Here is a 26339-nt window from a genome sequence, read left to right on the forward strand (position 1 = left end):
ACTTCCATACATCACTACTGGGGAAACCATAGCTTTAACTATACTGACCTTTGTCAGCAAGGTGATGTCTCTGCTTTTTAAGATGCTGTCTAAGTTTGTCATTGCTTTTCTCCCAAGAAGCAGACATCTTTTAATTTCGTGACTGCTGTCACCATCTGCAGTGATCACAGAGCCCAAGAAAGTAAAATCTCTCACTGCCTCCATTTCTTCCCTTTCTATTTGCCAGGAGGTGGAAAGTAGCAAACCAACAGGCAAAATATTAGGGCAAATTGCTTTGCTGAAATGTGTGTCTCAGGCAAAATTATGTACAAAATGTGTATATTAGGAGAAATTCACACTAAAGTGCTGATGGATCATCACAAGGTTTTTTGTTTGTTTGTTTTTGCAAAGTAATGAGGAAATGAGGACAAATGATAAACTGAGAGAAACGGATGTAGACAGCTTCGCTCATCCCTGTCCGTAAGCATAACATAAAGAAACATGGGGGTGCAAGAATCACAGCCAGTGCTTTTTAATCTTGACTAGAAATTTGATGAATCTTGTCCTTATTTGGTGTTCTCCTTGTCATTTCTAAATCACAAAGGAAAGGGAAGTGGGGAGCAGGAAATTAGATGAACAATAAATTATTCTATTATTATTTTCCTGTTGTTGTTTTCACTGTAACTCCAGAAGGTGAATATCTCCAGAGCTCTGTCTAGGACCTAAATCTCCTTTGAGATGTCTGGAGTCATGAGGAGAGGCTGCCTGTCCCCTTCTGGAGCAACCAAAAGTTGGCAGACAGTTCCTGCCTCCTGAGGAATCCCTCTGGAATTTGGGGAGAAAGGGCAGTTCAATAGCTGCACAATGGTGCCTTTTGGAGCTCGATTCCATATCCAAAGCTCGTGCGGGGGGGGGGTGTCATCAAATGCCTGAAATATAGGCATTTATATATGTCACTAAAAAGGCGCTCGAACAATTGTTAATTGGGTGAATGGTGACTTCTCCATTTTAATTCTCAGATCTCTCTTTGATTTGTTTTGAAGATCTTTGGTACTTCACAATTTCCCCTTGGCTAGGAGGAAGTAGACAAGCACCTCCCATGTGGTTAGAACATCTGGGCTCTTTCTGGTCCAATAGGTGTTTTGGACTTCCATTTTTAGAATGGTGTGAATAGCGATTAGATAGATAGATAGATAGATAGATGATAGATAGATAGATAGATAGATAGATAGATAGATAGATAGATAGATAGACAGATGATAGATATATAGTCCCACAACAAAGAATGGGGGGGGGGCGCTTTGCTAAATCTTTCTTAAAGTGCTTAGGCATTCTTTCCCTTTGAAAGTTTATTTTGAATTTTTATTAGTTAGTTAATGCCTGCAATCTATTATCACCTTAAATCCAAAAGACACAAGCTCACTCTCTTCGGTTTCCTATGCCAGTCCCTCACAATCCGCCCTACTCTGTTTGCAAATCCTGGCAGAGGGTCAGCAAACATTTTCAGCAGGGGGCCAGTCCACTGTCCCTCAGACCTGGGGGGGGGCAGACTAAATTTTGAAAAAAACAATAAAAAACAAATTCCTATGCCCCACAAATGCTGGAGGAGACGGACTGCAAGAAGATCAAACCTATCCATTCTTAAGGAAATCAGCCCTGAGTGCTCACTGGAAGGACAGATCCTGAAGCTGAGGCTCCAATACTTTGGCCACCTCATGAGAAGAGAAGACTCCCTGGAAAAGTCCCTGATGTTGGGAAAGATGGAGGGCACAAGGAGAAGGGGACAACAGAGGACGAGATGGTTGGACAGTGTTCTCGAAGCTACAAACATGAGTTTGACTAAACTGCGGGAGGCAGTGGAAGACAGGAGTGCCTGGCGTGCTCTGGTCCATGGGGTCACGATGAGTCAGACACGACTAAATGACTAAACAACAACATGCCTCACAAATAATCCAGATATGCATTTTAAATAAAAGCATGCATTCTGCTCATGCAAAAACCCCAGGCAGGCCCCACAAATAACCCAGAGATGCATTTTAAAGAAAAGGACACATTCTACTCATGTAAAAACACACTGATTCCTGGACTGTCCGCGGGCTGGATTTCGAAGGCAATTGGGCTGGATCCGGCCCCGGGGCCTTAGTTTAGCTACCCATCTCCCAGAGGTAAATAGACCTGGTGAAAGAATGACCGCTCCCCGCTTAAAACGGGGGGCGCCCTTTGCGTGGACGCGTGCAGCCCCTAGATCTGGAGCGGCCCCAACAGCATAGGCTTGGCTTTGCCTTCCCTCAGGTGGGATACCTGAAGGTCTCCGCCTACCTCAGTCAGTTGTCCAATCCCACCTGGGGGAAATGTAGCCAAGGAGACCAGGCCAGGTAGGGGAGGGATTACCTGCCCACACAATAGAGGGAGGATCTTACCTGGGAATCCTCACTTGGCTCCAGAGCTTCTCCCACCCTACCCATCCTCAGTTAATGTCTTATTTTGCAGGTTAACCTTTCTTCACAGGTTTTGCAGGTTAATTTTTCTTCACAGGTATGCGGGCGCTGCTACGTTAAGGTCGCTGTTAAAGGGCCGGAAAGGAATTTCCCTGCATTGGCAGGTTTCGCCTTTCCCGTAGCAAAACGTCACAACTTTGGCGGTATCAGGCCTTGGGCGGAATCCTTTAGTCCATCTTCCTCTTTGCGGCGGTGATACCAGGGTTCCCCGTTAAAGGGGTTTTTTGAAGGGAGGCTTTGACCGTACGCCGAAAGGTCGTCATTGCTCTCCCCTGCGGCGGCGGCGTAACGGGGGCGGCTATCTCTGCTTGAACATATGTTCTCCAGAGCCGGCCCATCCGCCCCCCACACACTGGATAACCCTGATGCTCCCTAGGTCCCCGGCTGGGGACTGGGGAGGGAGAACGCCCAATGCCTGAGCCAAGGTCTACCCACATCTGAAATTTAATAAAGTTGTGGCCAATTTAATCCCATAGCACGTTGTCTTGAGTCGTTATTCCACATGACGGGGGGACCGCGTGGGATCTGGGGACTCCGCCTGTCCAAGCAAAGAAGAACATGAGAGAAAGAAAGGATTGAAATGGGTGAGAAGGTGGAAGAAAATGCCAGCAGAGAGGAAAAGGCAGCATGCAGGCCACTGTTGATAAAGGATTTGGAAAGTTGCTGCTTGAATTTTACTAGCTAAAAAGTGGAAAACCTAAGAATCACCAACAGTGGAAGAATGGCAGATGAAGATGATGGATTTTTCGGAGCTAGCCGACCTGACCAGAAGAGTCCGCGACCAGAAGGAGGAGGAGTATGAGGAAGAATGGACAAAATTTAATGATTATTTAGCTAAATTTGTTAAGTTTAACTGGAAATAGCTTGCAGGTAACAGATTGGCTTAGGAATTTATATAAGTTAAGTGATGTTTAACATGTTTAACTTTGAATTGAAAAGATATAAGGATGTTAATAGACTAAGTTAAGTTTATAAGAATTATGATTTGGAAAGCTGTTAAAAGGATATGCATGGAAATTCAACCAAGGGGAAGCAAGGAAGTCACTTAACAATGTTAATAAAGTGTAATTTTAATAAGGTTTTGCTTTATGTTTGTATATTTGTTTGTATATTTGTTTATAATTTTGTGAAAATTAATAAAAAAAAATTGGGGGGGATGAAGGATTTGGAAAGAAGGTGAGACAAGGGACAGAGTGGCAGCAGAAAAAGTGCCGAGAAGGGGCAAGGAGGCAAAGAGAAAGGAGGAAAACAAAACCAAGGCAGGTGACAGAGGACAAGTTAGGAGAAATAAAGGCAGGTGACAGAGAAGGAAAATAAGTTTTGAAAGCAAAAGAAAGTAGTAGAAGACACAGAAGACGATCCTGTGAAAAACCCCAGAAAGCAGAGAGAGAACACAACTACTGAAAGTTTGGCCAACAATACATGAAATATGGTTTCACGTATAGGGAAAAAATAGCATGTCAAGATATTTGCATGTGAAGGGTGGTGAGATGCTAGCAAATGAAAATTTGCAACCATCAAAGCTGTTCATATTCATTCATTTAGAAACAGAGCATGCCATTTTGAGATTTTATTATTATTTTCAAAAAAACTGGACAACCAGTTTTAGAAGAGCAGGGAAACTTTGTTCCATATACGACAGGAAGGAAGAATGGTCAGATCCAATCTGTTCAGAAAGCAACTCTGATTCATTGCTTTTTTCTCCAACAACAACAACAACAACAACAACAATAATATATTATTATTATTATTATTATTATTATTATTATTATTATTATTATTTATACCCCACCCATCTGGCTGAGTTTCCCCAGCCACTCTGGGCAGCTCCAAATCAAATGTTAAAAACAGTACAGCATTAATATTAAAAACTTCCCTGAACAGGGCTGCCTTCAGATGTCTTTTAAAGAAAAGATAGCTGCTTATTTCCTTCACATCTGAAGGGAGGGTGTTCTACAGGGTGGTCGCCACTACCGAGAAGGCCCTCTGTCTGGTTCCCTGTAACCTCACTTCTCCTAATGAGGGAACCACCAGAAGGCCCTCAGCGCTGGACCTCAGTGTCTGGGCTGAAAGATGCGGGTGGAGACGCTCCTTCAGGTATACTGGGCCTTTGAGGCCGTTTAAGGCTTTAAACGTCAGCACCAACACTTTGAATTGTGCTTAGAAACGTACTAGGAGCCAGTGCAGGTCTTTCAAGACCGGTGTTATATGGTCTCGGCGGCTGCTCCCAGTCACCAGTCTAGCTACCACATTCTGGATTAATTGCAGTTTCCGGGTCACCTTCAAAGGTAGCCCCACGTAGAGTGCATTGCAGTACAGTGGTGCCTCGCAAGACGAAATTAATTCGTTCCGCAAGTCTTTTCGTCTTGCGAGTTTTTCGTCTTGCGAAGCACGGTTTCCCATAGGAATGCATTGAAAATCAATCAATGCGTTCCTATGGAAACCGCCTTCAGACCAGGTCCGGGGACAGTCTGTCCCCGGACCTCTTCTGAAGGCCGGCGGGGGGGGAAGTCTTTGCTTCCCCCCGCCTGCCTTCCCGGGACAGCGGAGAATTCATCCGCTGTCCCGGGGCGATTTTAAAATGCTGGCAGGTGTTTAAAATGTGGGGGCTTTTAAAATGCTGGGGGGCGGCAGCGCTGCCGCCTGCCAGCATTTTAAAATCGCCCCGGGACAGCGGGTGAATTCATCCGCTGTCCCGGGGGCTTTTAAAATGCTGGGGGACGGCAGCGCTGCCGCCTGCCAGCATTTTAAAATCGCCCCGGGACAGCGGGTGAATTCATCCGCTGTCCCAGGGGCTTTTAAAATGCTGGCGGGCCGCCTGCCAGCATTTTAAAATCGCCCAGGGACAGCGGATGAATTCATCCGCTGTCCCGGGGGCTTTTAAAATGCTGGGGGACGGCAGCGCTGCCACCTGCCAGCATTTTAAAATCGCCCCGGGACAGCGGTTCCCCGCTGTCCCCGGAGATTTCCCTATGGGCTTTCGTCCTGCGAAGCAAGCCCATAGGGAAATTCGTTTAGCGAAGCGCCTCAAAAAACGGAAAACCCTTTCGTCTAGCGGGTTTTTCGTCTTGCGAGGCATTCGTCTTGCGGGGCACCACTGTACAAGCTTCCAAACACATGAGTGATTTCCTGCATTCTGTCCTAGGATGACATGTGAAAATTGTTACTTTCGTCGAAACTAGTGCTCTTGACAGAAGCTGTCTGCAAAGAATTGGGTTCTGAACACAAAACTCTGTGATTACACGTAGAAGTGAGGTGACTGCCGTGAGGAAAAGTGTTTGAAAGGCCGTTGAACTTCAACACAACGTTCTTGAGAGATAAATTGTTAGCATATGCTCCATTATTTGACAACTCCTTGTGTCTTTTAAGGTTGGCACACCTTGTGGATGTGTTCAGATGTAAAAAAAAAAGCACTCAAAAATAGTAGTAATATTGAAATTTGTTCACATGGTGAATGGTGTAGCACACTCTGCTGGGCAGAAGAAGCAACTTATGAATATAAACCATAAAGCAAGGAGCCAGTCTGCATTTTTGAAGCGTAGCTGCTTGCAGTGAGAAAGAAAAGTGGGTGTGAAGGGTTCAGGTTCTGGTAGGCTCCCAGAAAACCCCCTTGCCACCTACCACCTACCATTTAAACCAGCAGAAGCCAACATTGTGCCCTTCAGATGATGTTGACTACAACTCCCATCAGCCCTAGCTAGCCAGCATAATCAGTGGTCAGGAGTAATGGGAGCTATAGTCCGAATATCAGGAGGGCTCTGTGTTGGCTGTTCCTGATTTAGATGAAGACTGGTAGGAAACCTTATGTAAAAACAACCCATTGGGCCATAGTATTTGTGAATTGTTCACTTATAAAAAGAGCTAGGGTTGGTTCAACCTATTGGAAATGAAAGACACTGCTATATAGCCCCATATTCTTTGACCTTTGGGGCTGTTTTTCCTCTTCATTGTGCAGAAACTAGCCTACCAGAGGGCGGCAAACATTAAATTCCCGCTCTGCTCACTTTTGCCTAAGGCCGTATCCACCCCTGGCATGTGGGCTGAAAATGGTCTCCGCCAACCTTAATATCATCAAAAGTCTCTGTTTGATCTTTTATGGTGTAAAGCAACCTCAAATCTTCAGGCCATATTTGGCTGGCTGCTGGTCCCAATTTGGCCTACGAATCCTTTCCTCCCCCAAACCGCGTCTACCAGCCCAACACTTGAAATGGCTGCCAATGCACAAATGGTAGTCTTAAAGTGTGCTCCTGCTTGTGCCTGGGCAAAAGGAGGATTGCCCCTGTTGTAACGTGCATTTTAGAGAAGTCACATAAAAGTAATGCAATAATTCCTAAAGGATCGCACATTTCACTTTTCTGTTATTTACATAGCACTTTTATTTATATATTTCAAATTTCCAAGCTTGTTTGTTTCGGTTCTATGCCACCTTTGCGGGTGGTTAACAAAGTTATTAACATGACAAATTAAAGCAGAAGAATATTAAAATGGAATTACCAGTCAGCACAAAAAAGCAACCTAAAAGCCAGCATAAACACAAGCAGCATAAAGTACATGTAAGTCCTGCTGTCCACCTGCTCGCTATCTGCCAGTTCACTTATCCAAACATAAATAATCATGCCCAAACCTCGCTATACACTCCACAGATTCAGATATCCAAAGAGCCAGAGTTTGCCCACTTCCTCACTTGTGCTTGGCTAGTCAGTGGCAGCCATTTTCGGACAGAAACCGTGGGGAAAGGGAGTGGGGGGAGAGATTGGACAAATCTGTTTTTTGCTTTGCTTCCCTTTAGCTGGTTGGCTGCAGTCATTTTAGGAACAAACCATGGCAGGAGGGGACAGAGATAACCGATTCCCAAAGACATCAATGGAAATTGTGGATTTGTTTGCAAACATTTGCCTAACAAAGGATTTCCGGGAAATGTATTGAGGACGGCTAGCAGGATCTGCTGGTAACAAAGCTTTGGTGGTGACTGTTGAAGGGCCTTGAGTTTACAATGTTTATTCCCCAAGCCTTGTCGTTTTGCAATTTCCCATTGCCCTCACAACAGCCAACAATAACAAAGTACAGTATATAGAAAACATGCAAATATTTTGCTAACTACTGGTCTTTATGACACTACTTAATTTTGCTTCATTCCACACATAACAGCTGAACTCTATCCTCAGTGAGGTCAGGAAAAGAGGATCCATCCCTTTACCCAACCAGCCAGGGCTTCCGTTTTCCAAAGGATCACGCAGTCTCATCTTGGGTCTTCACTATTTGGTTGACTTTGCTTCTGGGGCACACTTCTCTTCCTGCTGAGTGGCAGAGACAAAAGAAAAGAAAAGCACAGAATGAAGTCAATGCCAGGTTATCACCAACCTAGGTGGGCTTATGGAAGACTGCCATAAAGGAAACGGGGTCAAAGCTTGCCCAACCATGAGGAGGCTGGGGTGACTGCTTATTTTTGTTGCAGTGCTCAATAAAGGTAAAGGGTAAAGGGACCCCTGACCATTAGGTCCAGTTGTGGCCGACTCTGGGGTTGCAGCACTCATCTTACTTTATTGGCTGAGGGAGCCGGCATACAGTTTCCGGGTCATGTGGCCAGCATGACTAAGCCGCTTCTGGCAAACCAGAAGTACAGTATATATGCTTTCGAACTGCTAGGTTGGCAGGAGCAGGGACTGAGCAACGGGAGCTCACCCCGTCGTGGGGATTCGAACCGCCGACCTTCTGATCGGCAAGTCCTAGGCTCTGTGGTTTAACCGACAGCACCACCCGCGTCCCTTACAGTGCTCAGTACATATGACATTAAAAGTTGAGTAAAAGCAAAGTTTTTTGTTTGTTTTTTTAAGGATAATTGCTCTGAACAAACCCAAAAGAATCCTAAATTTTTGTTAGCCAGCAGAGGTAGTGACCTTTTAGGGGGAAATATGCCTTTGGACATCATGGTAAAGCCCTGCAGGCTGTGTTAAGATGGAAGGCAGAGGTGCAATACACTGTATTGGCTGGCATGCGGGAGAAATCTGTTTCAGTTTGCACTTAGGAAGTGAACCTCCCTAATTCACAGTTTCCTAAAGAGTACGCAAACCAAAACACGGGCATCCTTTGAAAGTCACTTTTCCAAATATTGCAGTGCAGTTTCCAAGCCAAATAATGTGTACGAAGATGCATATAGTATACTTTTAAAAACAACAACACAAGAATGCATTCTATTAGGGGAAGTTGCTTTGCAAAAAGAAAATCCCATTAGGCAAAATTGTACACACATATGCATATCACAATAAATTCAATTAAACTGCTAATGAATCTTCATGAGGACTTTAAAAAAATAATTATAAACTCATGTGCAGAATTGAGCTTACTGAAAAATCTTTACCAGTTCCATCCATTATTGGGAGAGAAGTACAAATAAACACAGGGGACTGACTTACTTCGTTATATGTTGTGTCACCAGAATTAGGAGGGCTGTAAGGGGGTGGAGCCTGGAACACAAAAATATAGATACCAGGGGATGAGAGCAGATGTTGAAAAGTGCATGGCTTCAGATAGTGGGGACTAAGCTTTAGAAATCCAGCCACTTGCATCATAACTGTTTTCTTGTTTCAACTTTTCATCCTCAGAGACCTGAAACTGCTATGCAGTCTCATCCATCTTTTCCAACTCTGTACTGAATCACTTAAAAGCAGAAATCAGGCATTCACCCAGAAATCATTAATATCCCTTCCAGAATTTTGCAGGTAAAAAGGTGAGGGCCTCCTCAAATTATTTTTGGGGAGCCTCATCTCTTTGACAAATGGCTGTTTCCCAGGTTAGATGCCCCATAAACCACACTGGCAAGTTTAAGCTAAGGATGAAAGACGAGAAAAACCAACTCACTTTAATCTCAGAAAATTCAAAGCGGTTCACTGAGACATCACCTTTGACCTCCAAGGTCTGGATTTCTTTGAGGGGAACACGGTGCTTGTACTCCAAAAAGCGATTTCCATTGACATACACCTACAGGAAATATGAAACAAGCATTCAATTACCAGTTGGCAGGTACAAGAAGAAGGCTTCAGGTGTTTAAAAGACTACCAGGCACAATACAATGTAAGTTCTTGTGGGATATATCTGACTGTCAGCTATTTCACCGAAGCTTAGTCTAGAGTAATGTAAATGTTTTCTACTTAATTTAACATGTTTTTGCTCTTCCTTTCTGCTGTTTAGATAATCAGCGCAGCTTACACTACACGTAGGGGTCAGCAAACTTTTTCATCAGGGGGGCCAGTCCACTGTTCCTCAGACCTTGTGGGGGGCCAGACTATATTTTTTTTGGGGGGGGGGAAGGAACAAATTTCTATGCCCCACAAATAACCCAGAGATACATTTTAAATAAAAGCACACGTTCTACTCATGTAAAAACACCAGGCAGCCCCCACAAATAACCCAGAGATGCATTTTAAATAAAAGGGCACATTCTACTCATATAAAAACACACCGATTCCCTGACCATCCATGAACCAGATTGAGGTGATTGGGCCGGATCCGGCCCCTGGGTCTTAGTTTGCCTACCCATGCTACAGAGGTTCACAGCCTGCGGGGGGGGGGGGGGGCGCTAGCTTCTACCTCAGAGCTTTCCAAACTTTTCATGCTGGTGACATACTTTTTAGACATGAATCATTCCGTGACACAGTAATTCAGCTTTACTAACAAACCGCAGGTTAAACTAACCCCTTTCCAGCCCCGGGAGGAGCGCAGGGAGCATTTGCACGATACACCTACACATTGCGCACTGATTTGCTGTGACACACAGTTTGGAAAGCTCTGTTGTTCTATGCGTAAATCTTCCACCTTAAAACAAAGGAGCAGATCCTTGCCCTGTTTTAGCCTTATTTCTACCCAGGTTTTTTGTTTTCTCTATACTCTTTGCTTCCACCACTAGATGGAGCATTTTCTTTTTTCTCTACAGCTTTACATTTACTTTTTTAAAAAAGCAACTGTCACTTTTTTACTTTTTTACTTTGTTACTGTTTACTTTTTAAAAAACGCAACTGTCACTTTCCAACTGCCACTTCCCCAACATTCTAACCCTCAGCCCCTGCCTTTGTTTGCATAATGTATTTGTAATCAAGAGAACAATTCTGAATATTTCACTGCTTATAGGTCAGAAGTTAGACTGGTTGTAAGATGCTTTGGGTTGCCCTGAGCAAGATAAAGCAACTGAGAAATTTAATTAAGAATAACTGATGCCATTTGTTTAGCCCAAGCCTGAGAAAAGTGTGTGGGTGAGTCAGAAACAAGATTTTGGCAAGGTAGGGAGGCAGAGATATGGTGAGGCAAGCTCACTAGCCCTATTATTCCCTTTCAAGTCAGTAGCTTCACTCCCACAGTGCTGAATAAGACAGTATTTTACCCACAGGGACACACTCTCACTTCACTGCCAGCCTACACATTCACACTAAGGGCTTATCCCACATTTCTCCTCCCCCTGCTGCTTTCCCCTGGGGAAAACCACTCTTTACCGCTGAATCAGAACAAACAGCAATAGGGTTTTCTGTGGGTTTCATTTTGCTCCGATTAATGGTAAAACACTGGTTTTTCCTGGGGAGGGGTGGATAAACAACAACAACAGCCATCTGGACCTGTGCCTAGAAAGTGTGGAGCCAAGTCACGTGTGGACAAGCCCTGACACAATCCATGCTGAGGTAACTTGAATTCTGATTGGCTGGTTAGTTCTAGATCCTTAAATAAACTGCTTTGAGGCTCCCCCCCCCCTAAAAAAAAAAACAAGCAGCATATAAATTTTATGGCTTAAACAAATAATAGTTTAAAAAAGCAAACCCCTGTATTTCTCCCCGGTTATTGACCCAGCATTGTTGCACGCCACCCCAATCTCCACACCAGTGCGAGACTCCAGGGGTCCCGGCAGGGTTCGTGTTTCCTTTGGGAATGAGACACAGCGAAGACTGTGGTGTCTTTATAATAGATGGTTTATTTACACATATATTCAACCTGAGCCTACGATGAGTCCTGCTTCTCTCATGGCCACGATTCTGGATTCAAGCTGCCAGCCCACATGGTGCTCTGATTCCTGCCTTTCTCCAGCCTGCTGCCTCTTACAAACTGATACCTTTTTTCCCTAGCTCACCTCAGGCAAGCTGAGATCCTAAGCGCAACTCTGCTAACTGACACAGAGATGGAGAAGGGACCCCATCCCTCTGCTGCCTGGTACAGAGTCTCTGCAAATGGCGCATATCCCTGCTTTGTTTGCTTAGCAACTCGGCCAGTCTCAGCAACTGCTGCATCTGGGGATTGGTTAAATCCTAAAACATTTCTGGTTCCAGGAATATAGGAGAGTCTTCCTCTCCTCCTCAGCCTCTCCTTTTCCAGCTGACACTCCAGGTTAAAAAGGTAAAGGGACCCCTGACCGTTAGGTCCAGTCGTGGCCGACTCTGGGGTTGTGGCGCTCATCTCACTTTATCGGCCAAGGGAGCTGGCCTACAGCTTCCGGGTCATGTGGCCAGCATGACTAAGCCGCTTCTGGCGAAGCAGAGCAGCGCACAGAAACGCCGTTTACCTTCCCGCCGGAACGATACCTATTTATCTACTTGCACTTTGATGTGCTTTCGAACTGCTAGGTAGGCAGGAGCGGGGACCGAGCAACGGGAGCTCACCCTGTCGCGGGGATTCGAACCGCCGTCCTTCTGATCAGCAAGTCCTAGGCTCTGTGGTTTAACCCACAGTCCCTTAGGTATTAGCTAAATATGAAAAACAGGGGGAGTCGCGATCTGAGCCATGATTGGTTCTTTTGGATTCAGGAGCCAGTCTATTAATACTATGGCAATATGATGGTAACATTTGACTGGATTTGCAGGATCTGTTACTTGTATAGCTAGCACATGTGAAAACCCATATGGATACTGTGATGTGTGATATTTCAATGAATCAGGTATAATTGGTGCGGACTGGGGGCTCCTCCAGAATTCCCTTTGTGCCATACTTTCTCTTTTTTTGGTCCCTGTGCTTTCGCTGGGCAAACCATGTTTTACCTTTGAATCGGAAAAAACGGCAATCAATTTCCCCCTGGATTTGCCATTTGCTCTGATTCAGCAGCAAAACTCAGGTTTTCCCAGGGAAAGAACTGGACACACCCAAAAAAGAGAGAGAGAAATAGAATGCTCAGACAAAGAGATTTAAATACTGGATCTGCGCTTGGAAAGTGTGGTGCAAAAGTCCTTACTGATGCGAAACACTTCTGCAATATGTAGCAAGTCCTAGGCTCTGTGGTTTAGGCCACAGCGCCACCCACGCCACTCCAGGTTTCTTGCTATCAAATGGAGTAACCTGCCTCACCACCCCAGTCCCACCGCACCTGATAGCAGCCCCTCTCAACATTGATGGTCATCTCAAAAGAATTGTTCTGCTTGAAAGGCGTGCTGGGGGTAATTTCCTCTTCCCCCCAGAAGACTTCGTCGCTCTTCCAGTACTCCCAGAGCCGTTTTTTACTTTTCATCTGCGTGTTGCACACAACCTTCGGGTTTTCCGTATCGAATCGTGGATTGAAGTGGAAGGCAATGTCGCCATTGGCACACAGGAAATTCACTGCAAATCTGAAATGTGAGAAGGGTAGAAGCACTGTGAGGAAGGAGAGAGTGGCCGATTGCAGAGGGAAATTAACTGAAAAGGCCAAGTGGACTAAGAAACAGGAACAACAATACACATGTGGTGGGGTTGTAAGGAGATTAAGAAATTTTGGGGAGTAATACATGAGGAATTAAAGAAAATGTTGAAAATCCCAATTGTTAGAAAGCCAGAGGTATATCTCCTAGGCTGGATAGGGAAAGCTATACCACAAGAAAGAAAGAAAGATTTTTTCTATATCTAACTACGGCAACCAGGGTAGTGATTGCTTCTAAATAGAAATCTCAAATCTTGCCCTCAAAAGAGGAGTGGATTTGCAAATTAAATGAATATTTAGAACTGGCAAGGCTAACCTCAATCGTAAGATATCAGTCAAATCAAAAATTTAAAAAAATGGAAATGTTTCGAAGAGTATATGTTAAAATCTTGTTCTAAGAAAGATATGCTAATATGCCTAGAATAAAAATGTAAAGTGTATCTATGAATTGGAAAAGAGAAGCGATAAAAGAAATACAAAGAATGATACATTTGGAGAATGCAAAGATAAAGGCGGAAATAGAGATTCAAAGAAGTCAAATTGTGGCGGAAGAAAGCTGCAGGTGTGTGTGGGGGGGAGTATTATATGATAAGTATGTAATATTTGTTTTCAATCTTTTTTTTCTTTTTTGATGTTGTTTTGCCAGTTCTCTGAATTAACCCTCCAATGAATAACAGGCTGAAGTTCGTTCCCAGATCCTTATCCCCAATTCCCGGTTCTTTGCTTGACAAAACAAAGAGCTGAGGGAACAGCTTGAATCAGAACAGCTTGAATGCATGTGCCCCTGCAGTCCAATACACCTCTGTGATAAGATGCTCACTGGCTCTCAGCTGTAACAACGCAAAACCAGCAATATATATATATATATTTTCCAGGGGAAGACATATTCATTAACATCCAAGTCTCAAGATTTGCTCTGACCACTGAGAAAATGCAAGCCAGGTTCCAAGAAACTTGGTGTGTGTGTGTGCTTCTGTTCTGTTGTGATATTTAACACTTTATAGCTTATTGAAGAGTTACAGTGTGTGATATGCATGTCATAGAATTCTATTTAATATTGATCCAGAGCAGAACCCCAATGTACAGTGAAACATACTCCAGGCTTAGTACATAACATATAGTTAGCAGAGTAAAAATTTAAACATGTTGCAGGATTCCCTAAAAATAGACCAGAGGCTATTAGTATATCATCCAGCAGAGCTTTACTGCTACTGAAGGCAGATGAGCATAATGGTCACAAATCCAATACATTCAGGATTGGCACTGTCCCTAAGAAATCCAGTTGCACCAGACTTAACTTAAACGTATGATACCTTATGATAAGTCTAAACCTTAACACTATACAGTATACAGAACACCACACCAAAAGGAAAAGAGATAGAAAGAGAATGTAAAACTGAAGCCCAGGCTCCTTCTGGCCCTACTTTTATAGTCAGCATGACCTTCACAGAAAGAGATAAGAGATAAGAGAACCAGTTTAAACTAGCTGTACTAGCTTCTCTGAAGTTAATAATCAAACATCATGTTTCTTTCACACAGAGAAGCTTTCAAAATCCTCTTGAATTAATTAAAATAGGAAAGATCTCTACACATCAGATCAATACAGTGGTACCTCGGGTTACATACGCTTCAGGTTACAGACGCCGCTAACCCAGAAATAGTGCTTCAGGTTAAGAACTTTGCTTCAGGGTGAGAACAGAAATTGAGCTCCGGTGGCACGGCAGCAGTGGGAGGCCCCATTAGCTAAAGTGGTGCTTCAGGTTAAGAACAGTTTCAGGTTAAGAACGGACCTCCGGAACGAATTAAATACTTAACCCGAGGTACCACTGTACTTTCTGCACCAAGAAAGGCAAACTGACAGTGCAAGGGGGTGTTATTAGTTTTCAGGGTGGGTGTGGGTGTGGGTGTGTGCTGAATACCTCAAAATGATTATTTAGCTCAGCCAGTAGACCATGAGACTCTTAATCTCAGGGTTGTGGATTTGAGCCTCACACTGAACAAATATTCCTGCATTGCAGGGGGTAGACTAGATGACTCTCGTGGTCCCTTCCAACTCTACAGTTCTATGATACTTTTATTTGTTTGTTGTGTCTTTTTTGTGGTGGTCTATTGCAACAACGAATGGCAACGAAATCAAGCGGCAAAATAAGCCCCACAGTAACACATTCAAATCAGCAACAATGCTTTTCAAACTTTTTAAAATTTTATTTTAAATCAGCATTTCTTTATGGAGTACTATTTTTGTAAATTATTCCTAATTGAACTCAAGAAGATTCAACAGCAGAAAACAGCAGCTTCACTACCTTGACAGACTGCATGCATCACCCCACATCCATGATTTTGTCACAGAGGAAGAAGGGCCGGTTCTGAGAGGAAGAGATGGATGGGGCAGAACAGCTCCCAAAAAACAAAGGGAATCGAACGTGACCAGCAGGCTTTACAAACCTTTTCGTGTATGCTCGGACAAAGCCTTGGATTAAAAACCTCTTTCCCTCACTGAGGCCTTCAATATTGGTCCAAGCAGCAGCAACGGGAAAACTCTGTGGAGTGGGGAGGAAAGTGCAAAAAATAAGCTCATCACATTCTCAATCCAATAGCCTCAAACTCAGCCTCAAAATCATCCCAACCGTCATGACGAAAACTCACATTTTAATGGAAACTGTTTATATCGGCTGCATACATGCTATAGTTTTAAATCACATTTGAAGCACATTCTCTCCTCACCTCATTGTACTTTGTTAGGGGTTGCTGAGAATCATAACTCTCTGGGGGATAATGCCAAAATGCCCAGAATTATTTGAGGGCGGGGGGAAAGGTGCTTCGAATGTATTTTAAAGGTAGAATTTTATGTATCCGTTGTTTGAAATGAGAATTTGTTTTAAGAGCATAGCCTTCTCGGGCCCTGGGTGGAGACCACAACACTGCACAGAGCCCCAGCTCAGGTTTTGAGAGTCTACCCCCATCTTCTGTGCTAGTATAAACTGCATTTATATACTAATATTCATTCATTCATCCATCCATCCTTTATTGGCTTAATTTAGACAATAAAAACCATAAAAGAGAGGGGGAATCTATAAAACACAGGTAATCCAGACATATTAAACACATAAAACATAGAAGACTCAGTACTAAAAATTAAGGAACGGGAAACCTCAGAGCACATTCTCGGCTAAGGAATTTATTATCAGTACCAGGACCAAGATCAAAAGTATTTTTGCCCAAAACCCACTCCTAGTTCTCCACCCCCAAACCCGTGTCCTTTTTCAGCAACCTAACTTGGGGTCAGGGGATGCGGGTGGCGCTGTGGGTTAAATCACAGAGCTTAGGACTTGTCGATCAGAAGGTTGGCGGTTCGAATCCCCGTGACGGGGTGAGCTCCCGTTGCTCAGTCCCTGCTCCTGCCAACCTAGCAGTTCAAAAGCACGTCAAAGTGCAAGTAGATAAATAGGTACCACTCTGGCAGGAAGGTAAACGGCGTTTCCGTGTGCTGCTCTGGTTCGCCAGAAGCGGCTTAGTCATGCTGGACACATGACCTGGAAGCTGTACGTCAGCTCCCTCGGCCAGTAAAGCAAGATGAGTGCTGCAACCCCAGAGTCGGCCACGACTGGACCTAATGGTCAGGGGTCCCTTTACCTTTAACTTGGGGTCAGGTAAGTTTTTCAGTTAGAAAATATCCTGTCAGAAAACTGGAGTCATAAACACTTGCCGATTTGACACAATAACTCCTGGGAGATCTCAATCTGCCTTCTGCTCACCTGGCTTCCTGAGAGCAAAGGCTCTTCTACTTTCCCCAAATAATCTTTAGGCTGCTTTCCCATACCCTGCAAGCCCCATTTAACAATGGGACTTACTTCAGAGTAGCCAAACTTTCAACCATGTAGGTGATGTCACGGAACATGGGATGGAGAGGAAGATTCTATCCTGAATAAACTCTTACGCAGATTCACAAAACTTCTGAGAAGTCAACAACATGATTTTCCCACAAGGCAAAACAGGGGCAGTGCTCTGCCAAGGAAAGGGGCATTAAATAGGGGCTGTGCCAGCTAAAACAAGGCCGTTAACAGCCGATCCTTTCCTTAGGAGTGGACTGCATCACATGCCAAGAAAGATGCTGTCGCTTTTCCTGATGAGGATAGAGCAACAGCTCAGTGCTGGGGATCAACAGCACATGTTAAGGCTGAACCAGAAGCACCACCCCTCTCCCCCATGAAGAAAGGGTGGTTCCCCCTCTGACATGCCCTTTCTCTGCACCCCACTCACCATCTTGGAGCTAGTTCGTCAGTTTTTCTTCTCACGTTCTCCTGGAGTGAAAGTGAAAGCAAAGCCTCAAAGCCTCAAAAAGGGTTTTCTTGTGTGTGTGTGTGTGTGTGTGTGTGTGTGTGTGTTTCTTTGTGGCTGATTAGCTGCTCTCCCTGTGCAAAGGTCAGAGGGGGCAGGGTTTCTGTTGAGGCAGGTGATTAGCTGTGGGAGGAGCTTATCAGAGCTTGCAGGGCAGCGGCGCACACCTAGTGGCGCATGCAGTTTGATCCATCTTTTAGTTTTAGGGGAGCTAGTCTCAAACGTTTGTTGGGGGAGACCTAGGGTTTTTTTGGGGGGGGGAGTTATTTGTCCTGTCTGCATGCTTCTTATGATGGAGGACCGCTGTAGCCACCCCCAACGACACGTTCTCAAGATGGAGAGTGAGGGAACAACTGCAGTCGCCTGCGGTTCCTGCGCAATGTTTGCCATCTTGCCAAAGGTTGCAGGCAGCTTTACCTGCAGCAATTGCATGTTGATTGCCCTCTTAAAAGACAAAGTCCAGCAACTGGAGGAACGTGTAGCTACGCTCCAAAGAATTAGAGAGCTGGAGCTCTTCTTGGAAGCAACAGAGCACACCATCTCCACCAAGGAGGAGACAGGGGACTCCCCTGAGAAGGAGGCTAGTTCACCAACACAGAAGCCAGATATATGGAGAAACGTCAAAGAAGTAGGAGGCCCAGGGTTTGCTCTGATTGTTTAGAAATACACAATCGCTTTGAGGTCCTCTCCCCTAGCATGGAAGACGAAGAGCAGACTCCATTTGAGGATCTCTCCCTCATTACAGTCGATCAGGTATATGAAGACAAGCAGCAAAGTCAGTCCTCAGGGAATGTGCAGGCGACCTTGGAACGGACAGCTCACGGAAGAACCCCGACCAAACCTAAGAGGAGGCGTGTAGTGGTGATAGGGGATTCCCTACTGAGGGGAACAGAAGCAGTGATCTGTGGGCCTGACAAGATGTCTCGGGAAGTGTGCTGTCTCCCCGGGGCTAAGATCCAAGATGTAACTGAACGACTGCAAGGAATCATAAAACCCACTGACAAATACCCCTTCCTCTTGGTTCATGTGGGAACCAATGACACTGCAAGCAATAGCCTCCAGAAGATCCAAAGAGACTACGAGGCTCTGGGCAGGAAATTGAAGCAATTAAATGCACAAATTGTCATCTCATCTGTCCTCCCAGTTGAACGACGTGGCCCAGGGAGAGAGGGGAAAATAGTGGAAGTGAACAGCTGGCTTCGCAAATGGTGTAAACAGGAACAGTTTGGATTCTTAGATCACGGACTGCAGTTTCTTGAAGATGGACTTCTGACAAGCAATGGGCTGCACCTCACAACGGTTGGGAGGAATGTTTTTGCCAAAAATCTCTGAAACCTCATCAGGAGGGCTTTAAACTGACTAATGTGGGGGAGGGAGACAGTGCTCCTGAAGGTAGGAGTCTATCAATTGATGAAGATGATCATCCAAATGTCATAGACCAAATGGAGCAAACAGCACGCAGACCTAGTGGTGGGAGGAAAAAATCCTTAAATAAGAGACACGGGGGAATGATTAATGGACTTCAATGTCTGTACACTAATGCACAAAGCATGGGAAATAAACAAGATGAGCTTGAGCTCTTGGTACAGCAAACTAAATATGACATAATAGGCATCACTGAAACCTGGTGGGATAAGTCCCACGAGTGGAATGTAATAATGGAGGGATACAATCTATTTCAGAGAAACAGACCAGACAAGAAAGGAGGAGGAGTGGCGTTATATGTCAGGGATGTGTATACCTGTGAAGAGATCCAAGATTTAGAACCTCAAAGCCAAAGTGAGAGCATTTGGGTCAAAATGTTTAGCCTGGAGAAGAGGAGGTTAAGGGGTGATATGATAGCCATGTTCAAATATATAAAAGGATGTCACATAGAGGAGGGAGAAAGGTTGTTTTCTGCTGCTCCAGAGAAGCGGACACGGAGCAATGGTTCCAAACTACAAGAAAGAAGATTCCACCTAAACATTAGGAAGAACTTCCTGACAGTAAGAGCTGTTCGACAGTGGAATTTGCTGCCAAAGAGTGTGGTGGAGTCTCCTTCTTTGGAGGTCTTTAAGCAGAGGCTTGACAACCATATGTCAGGAGTGCTCTGGTGGTGTTTCCTGCTTGGCAGGGGGTTGGACTCGATGGCCCTTGTGGTCTCTTCCAACTCTATGATTCTATGATTCTATGATCTAGCAAACATCAACCTTCCTCAGGAAAGGGGTGGGACACAATTCCGGCAGCTCCTTTTGAGCAAAGTTCAGGCCACAGGGAGAACAACCTTGTGGAAGGGAGGGATTGGCCAGTCTGTCCATTTTGGTTTCTCTCGATTTTTCATTTTCCCAATCTTAAGTATAAGTAAAGGTAAAGGGAACCCCTGACCATTAGGTCCAGTCATGGCCGACTCTGGGGTTGCAGCACTCATCTTGCTTTACTGGCCGAGGGAGCCGACTTACAGCTTCCGGGTCATGTGGCCAGCAGGACTAAGCTGCTTCTGGTGAACCAGAGCAGTGCACAGAAACGTCGTTTACCTTCCCGCCGGAGCAGTACCTATTAATCTACTTGCACCTTGACGTGCTTTTGAACTGCTAGGTTGGCAGGAGCAGGGACCGAGCAACGGGAGCTCACCCCGTCGCGGGGATTCGAACCGCCAGCCTTCTGATTGGCAAGTCCTAGGCTCTGTGGTTTAATCCACAGCGCCACCCGCATCCCAATCTTAAGTATAGCTCTCCACATTTCCACATCAGTTGCTGTTTCTTTCCTGTGAAGCCCTATGAAAACTAATCAGCATTTGGTGCGAATTTCTTGTAATATACCTTATAACACCTTCATATGCAATCATGCCTAATACAGTTGTACCTTGGTTGTCTAACGGAATCTGTTTGACTTCCGAAAACGTTTGACAACCAAGATGCGGCTTCCAATTGGCTGCAGGAGCTTCCTGCACTAAAACAGAAGCCGAGTTGGACATTTGGGTTCCAAAGAACGTTTCCAAACCGGAACACTCACTTCCGGGTTTGCAGCGTTCGCGAGCCAAAACGTTTGATTTGCAAGGCGTTCAGAATTCAAGGTAGGACTGTACACATATTTTTGCAAATTGATTTCTCTGATACAGCACATTTCTGTATATTATTTTCATATGTGTGTTTTTATTTCCGCATCACCCCAGTATTCTTGTGCATATTATTTTGCTACATTGCAAAATTCAGAGAAGTAGGTTCCAAAGGAGGGCTGCGTTTCGGTTCTCATATTGTTTTGGGAAGTGTGAATTAGATGTGATCATTATAAATGCAAACTGAATCAAATTTCTCCACAATCCCTAACGAAGGGCCCAAAAGCCGGCGCAGGAGGACAAAGAGGACTATGGACCGCTCCACCTCCTCTCCTCTAGTCTTGAACCCTTGAGGGGAGGAGGCAAGGGGAGGAGAAAGCGACGGATCATCTGCAACCTGCATCTTAAACATTGGGATTGTGAATACAAATTATCAAGCAATGATCAATTGACCACCAAAAGGAGGAATTAGCCCAGGTGCAGGGAATCATTTTCAGTCCCGGGGTGAGAGTCCCTTCTGGGCAATTTTCTGGGGGTGAGCACATGGTGCACAGAGCAGCAAATGTGAATTTTACCTTCACACAGCATACAGGTAAGCCTGCTGAATCAGGCTATAGTCCAGCATTGGACTAGATAGTCCAGCATTCCCATTGGCCAAGCAGGTTCTTGGGATAAACCTGAGGGATGTGAAGCACATACCAATCAAGTACAACATTCCTAGAATGGACATGCTAGTGGATGCTCTGTGCCAGCCAGGAGTCTTGTTATATATTAACACACCACGGTCTTTTATTCCAGGTTTTTGCCCAGAACTTTGTGGGGTACATTCCTTGGGTGTCGGCCACAGTAGTGGGGGGTCACAGGGCCCCATTCGTACCAGGTGACACTCGTGAACGGACGCTTGTTGGACAATTAATGAGTAGCTGCGCCATCAAAGATAACAGATTTGGACAACATCCCGGAATTGGAACGGAATCAGACAAAGCTGAGCTGATAAAAAGGCAGTTGGAAAAATTTTATATTAACAAAGCTGTATTCGGCGGATGAAAGTATATGGTGTTTGACATGAATGAGAATCCTGGACCCAGGGACAAAAAATTACCAAGCATTAATATCAAGATGTGGAAAATATGGAAACAACAAGGAGAAGCAGGACTAAGATGCGGAGATATGCTCTAGAGCAGTGTTCCCCAACCTTGGGCCTCCAGCTGTTTTTGGACTACAACTCCCATCATCCCTTGCTAGCAAGACCAGTGGTCAAGGATTATGGGAATTGTAGTCCAAAAAACAGCTGGAGGCCCAAGGTTGGGGAACACTGCTCTAGAGATCCAGACCGTGGGGAGCCCCAAGAAATTAATAAATACAATTTGGACTATAATTTGATCTTTTTTATTTTAGTTTTTTTATTTTTTAATTGAAGTATTATGATCAGATATTTAATTTGGATGTTTTTTATTGGAAAATCAATAAAAATGATTTTTTTAAAAAAGAGAACGGACACTTGTGGCGCCGGCACATAGACCAGCTAAGGCGCAGGGTTGGGGATTTGGACACTACCGCTGTGCCCCCAATTGTGGCCCCAGCTCCGGAGCAGTTGTTAATGGAAGGTGAGGCTCCACCTATATATTCCTCAAAACTGCGGACCTGGAGCCGAGCCAAGTCGTTTCAGTGGGTCTGCCTGGCTCTCCAGAGACTCGGACCACCGCTATGCCTGGCCATCCACCAAGTCCGCTCGCGGCGGTTCCTTCGACAGCAGCGGAGCCAGGGAACTCGGGCTCAACGCCACATTTGGTCACACTACAGTCGCAGCCAGAATCGGGCAGCCACCCGGACTCTGATACTGGCCCTTGGCGGTCCGGCAGGGTTTCCAAGCGTCCAGCTTATTTAAAAGACTATGTTCACCGGACAAACTGCCCATGTAAAGCGGTAAGGTGAATAGGGTCAATTAATATGTGATGGTGAGTCTTAAGGCCATATAGTTGATAGCGAAACAATTATGCCTGCAAACTTGTAAAATTGGAATCGGTATGCTTATGTGCCTTGCTGAAACCAAGAAGGGTATTGCTGTGTGTAAAGGAACCACTATGATTGTAACTAATGCGTTATCTCGGTGGGGAGGGGTGTTATGTATTGAAGTTCTCACCCTGGCCACCAGGGGTATCGTGTAGATAGTTTTCACTCAGGTCCATGTCAGTTAATTTAGGCAGGAAACCCTGGGTTGCTGTTACAATGATGACAGCCGGCTTCCTATAAAAGCAGGCCGGCTGAGCAGTTTGAGGTTCAGTTCAGTTCCAGCTTACTTATAAAGAACTACTTGGAGAAATCTCTGTGTCGTCTGCTATGTCCACCCACTATTTAATAAGTCTAACCTCCTGTTTCCTCCTGAGCTGGGACAAACTTCCTCTGCATGTGACTAGAGGCCTGTGTCTGTGAGGCCTAATCTGGGGAAGACGAGTACACCCATCTTCTTTAGCTTCTCTCTCTTCTCCATTTTGTTTTTCTACATGTTAGCAGAAGTGACTGTCTGTCATCAGTCACTTGGAACTATCTCCCTTATGGGATAGTTCCACATATACTTTTGTAACCTAAGTCTGCCTTCAGGGATCCAACTGTGAACTGAATGATTGTGAGTAAACTATTTTGATATTGACTTCAATAAGATTGCTGTGTCTATTCTTTTTAAGAGGGACAAGAAAGGATCTTACCAGGAATCTTATATTGAGAGGCTCAGACGAGCCTGCAACAAGCTAATCGATGTGCGTTTAAAGGTATTTAAGTATACCTTCCTTAAGAAACCAGAGGCCTTTCTCCTGGGCATAGTTGGCCAATTGGTGTTAAAGAAAGATAGAACGTTTTTTATGTATGCAACAACAGCAGCAAGAATACTTATCGCAAAGCATTGGAAGACACAAGATTTGCCCACCTTGGAAGAATGGCAGATGCAAGTAATAGACTACATGGAGATGGCAGAAATGACTGGCAGAATCCGAGACCTGGGAGAAGAAGCGGTGGAAGAGGACTGGAAGAAGTTCAAAGACTATTTGCAGAAACACTGTAAAGTTTATGAATGCTAAAATGATGTTGGATTTAAAAATAATATGGGATTAGTGATATAGGTTTAAAGCTATGTAAAAATGTAATTGAAAAAGGGTAAAAGACTAAAGTTATATTGTCAAAAGTAAACAATACGTTAAAGGTGTTTAAATATAAGGAGGAAGGATTGGAGACATAATAATGATTTTAATAATCAGAAACGAGTTTTGAAAGAGGGTAAGGATTTGCTGTATCTGATTGGGTAAAGAGGAACACAAAAAAGGGAGGTGTGAGGAAGTCAAGAAAGAAAGTTTTGTAAACATGAATTTAAAAGCTGGAATTTTTATTTTTTATTTTCGTTTTTTGATGTGATTGTTTTTGTTTTTCTTACTTTTGTGGCTGTTATGTTTCTTCTCTTCTGTAAAAGCAAATAAATATATTTTTTAAAAAAAATAAAATAAAGGGGAATGTTTAAACTCTGCTAAGCCATAGAACTTGCTAACGCAAGTTAGGAAAGGTATCATTAAACAATATATCCTCTCCTGCCTCCTTAAACATACCCACAAAACCGACATGCAGGAGTCAGGACTCAAGCATAAGGGCATTCTCCCTTCCTGTGCAGTGGCGTCGCAACGGGGGGGGGGGGGCGGTGCGCCCTGGGTGCCATGTCTGGGGGGGTGACAAGGCTCCCCATGGGGGCTTGTGGCAGCATGAGCAGCTACCGTGCCACCACAGCTGCATGTGGAGGATCCTCCGTTTGCAGCTGCAGCCATGAGCAGAGGATCCTGGCGCTGGCGGCAAACCGCTATGTACAGCGCATGTGCAGCGTCGCACGCATGCGCTGTACGTAACAATGCCGCACATGCACTGTACATAGCAGTTTACCAGCGGTGGCACTTGAGTGCCATATGGACAGCGGTGGGATTCCTCTGCCACCCCTACAATCACAAACAAAGGATCCTACAGCGCTGGAGCGGCGGCGCTGGCAAACTGCTATGTACAGCGCATGTGCGGCGTTGCTACATACAGCACATGCGTGTGACGCCGCACATGTGCAGTACATAGTGGATTGCCACTCCGGGTGTCACGGCGCCTTCGTTTGCCCCTGTTCCTGTGACTTCCAGCAATTCAGAAGCACCCCCTCCTTTGGGAATCCTCACAGAACTCTAGCCCAGTGGTTGGCATTAATTTGATTTTGAATTGATTTTAAAATGAATTGATTTTAGAATGCTGTGTCACTTTTATTGTTGTTAGCTGTTCTGAGCCCGGCTTCGGCTGGGGAGGGTGGGATATAAATAAAATTTTTATTTTATTATTATTATTATTATCACTGCCTCCAACTGTGGAGGTGGAGCATAGCCATAAGTCATTGGTTGCATACCCTCCAACATTCCTTATTTGGAAATAGGGACATTGCTCACTCCTCACCCCAACTGACCCTCCTCGAACCCCCATTGCCGTGCCCCCTCCCCCACAGAGCATTTCCTATCAGACGAAGGGTGACTGCCACCCCCTACTTCACCAGCACACCCCCACCCTCCACCGCCCGCAGAAAACCCATCAATCCTGGTTTGATTTTATTCTTTGGTAGATTGCAGTGGCGTAGCGTGGGTTGTCAGCACCCGGGGCAAGGCAAGTAATTTGCGCCCCCTAACCCTGGATTTGCGCCCCCTAACCCTATCCCTAACCCCCAGATGTTGCGGCCCCCCTGCACCCCCCACGCTATGCCACTGGTAGATTGAAAACAAGAAACGCACACTCCAATAAATAAATTTTAGAAAGGGGCAAGATTAGATGTTAACGTACAAAGCATTTTTAAATAACAAAAAATCAAGACTTCTTTGTTCTCCGCTCCCCCTTTCTTCCCACCCAGGGCAGCCCTGCCCTCTGCCTGCCCCTCAGAGCCAGTGCCTCATGTGGGGCTGGGCCTTGGCAGCGGCAGAGAAAGGCTGGAAAGGGTGAGGAGGTGTGGAGCTCCCTCCCCACAGAGCTGCATCTGACACCTTGCCCCTGGCAAGTGCTGGACACACATCACTTGAAGTTGTCCCAGAAACTCCAGCGGGTGCAGAATGCTGCAGCGAGGCTCCTCACGGGGTCTCTGCCATGGGAGCATATTCACCCAGTGCTTTTCAAGCTGCACTGGCTCCCGGTGAAGTACAGGGTCAGATTTAAGGTGCTGCTTTTGACCTTTAAAGCCCTTCACGGCCTAGGACCCTCATACCTACGGGACCACCTCTCCCGGTATGCCCCACGGAGAGCCTCAAAGTCCATAAATAGCAACACCCTAGAGGTCCCGGGCCCTAAGGAAGTTAGATTAGCTTCAACCAGAGGCAGAGCCTTTTCAACACTGGCCCCGGCCTGGTGGAACGCTCTGCCTCATGAGACCAGGGCCCTGCAGGACCTGATTTCTTTCCGCAGGGCCTGTAAGACAGAGTTGCTCCGCCTGGCCTTTGGCTTGGAGCCAATTTGATTCCCTCCCTCTCTTTCTTTTTTCTTTTCTTTTCTCCTCCTGCGATGAGGCTACATTTTAATATTTTAATGTTTCAATATTTTAATGTTGTATTTTAATTTTGTTTTTAAGTTGTAATCATTCAACTTGTTTTTATTATTGCTTGTTAGCCGCCCTGAGCCCGGCCTTGGCTGGGGAGGGCGGGGTATAAATAAAAATTATTATTATTATTATTATTATTATTATTATTGACACTTTGCCCTGGCTTCTGAGACTTGAGGTGTTTAATTTTTGGACCCACCTTATTTCTGTGACTGCAAGTTTTTTTGAAACAGTTTTAAACATTGTGTTTTAATGTTGTAACGCGCC

General features: G+C 45.0%; 1 protein-coding gene across 4 annotated transcripts; it reads right to left on the minus strand.

The window, feature by feature from the left end:
* Positions 1 to 6828: 6828 nt before the first annotated feature.
* LOC309346110 (galectin-5-like) lies at positions 6829 to 17445 on the minus strand. 4 transcript variants are annotated; one of them, XM_081869809.1, is made up of 6 exons: positions 17377 to 17445; positions 15562 to 15656; positions 12811 to 13048; positions 9336 to 9455; positions 8891 to 8941; positions 6829 to 7771 (listed from the first exon to the last, which is right to left on the minus strand). In XM_081869809.1, exons 1-6 carry the CDS (start codon positions 17377 to 17379, stop codon positions 7733 to 7735), a joined length of 546 nt encoding a protein of 181 aa, XP_081725935.1. In that variant the 5' UTR covers positions 17380 to 17445; the 3' UTR covers positions 6829 to 7732. The 4 variants fall into 4 exon arrangements, 3 of the variants coding, with proteins under 3 accessions (XP_081725935.1, XP_081725934.1, XP_081725936.1); XM_081869808.1 differs by having other exon boundaries at positions 6829 to 7774; XM_081869810.1 differs by lacking the exon at positions 15562 to 15656 and having other exon boundaries at positions 6829 to 7774.
* Positions 17446 to 26339: the final 8894 nt, after the last annotated feature.

This window comes from Podarcis erhardii (assembly GCF_964252035.2).
Source record: "Podarcis erhardii genome assembly, chromosome: 7".
Lineage (NCBI taxonomy): Eukaryota > Metazoa > Chordata > Lepidosauria > Squamata > Lacertidae > Podarcis > Podarcis erhardii.

Coding starts and splice junctions, on each gene's coding strand:
- LOC309346110 (XM_081869808.1), bottom strand. Junction 13,049..15,561: donor GTCCGAGCATACACGAAAAG/GTTTGTAAAGCC, acceptor CTCACATTTCAG/ATTTGCAGTGAATTTCCTGT. Junction 8,942..9,335: donor TTGAATTTTCTGAGATTAAA/GTGAGTTGGTTT, acceptor TTTGTGTTCCAG/GCTCCACCCCCTTACAGCCC.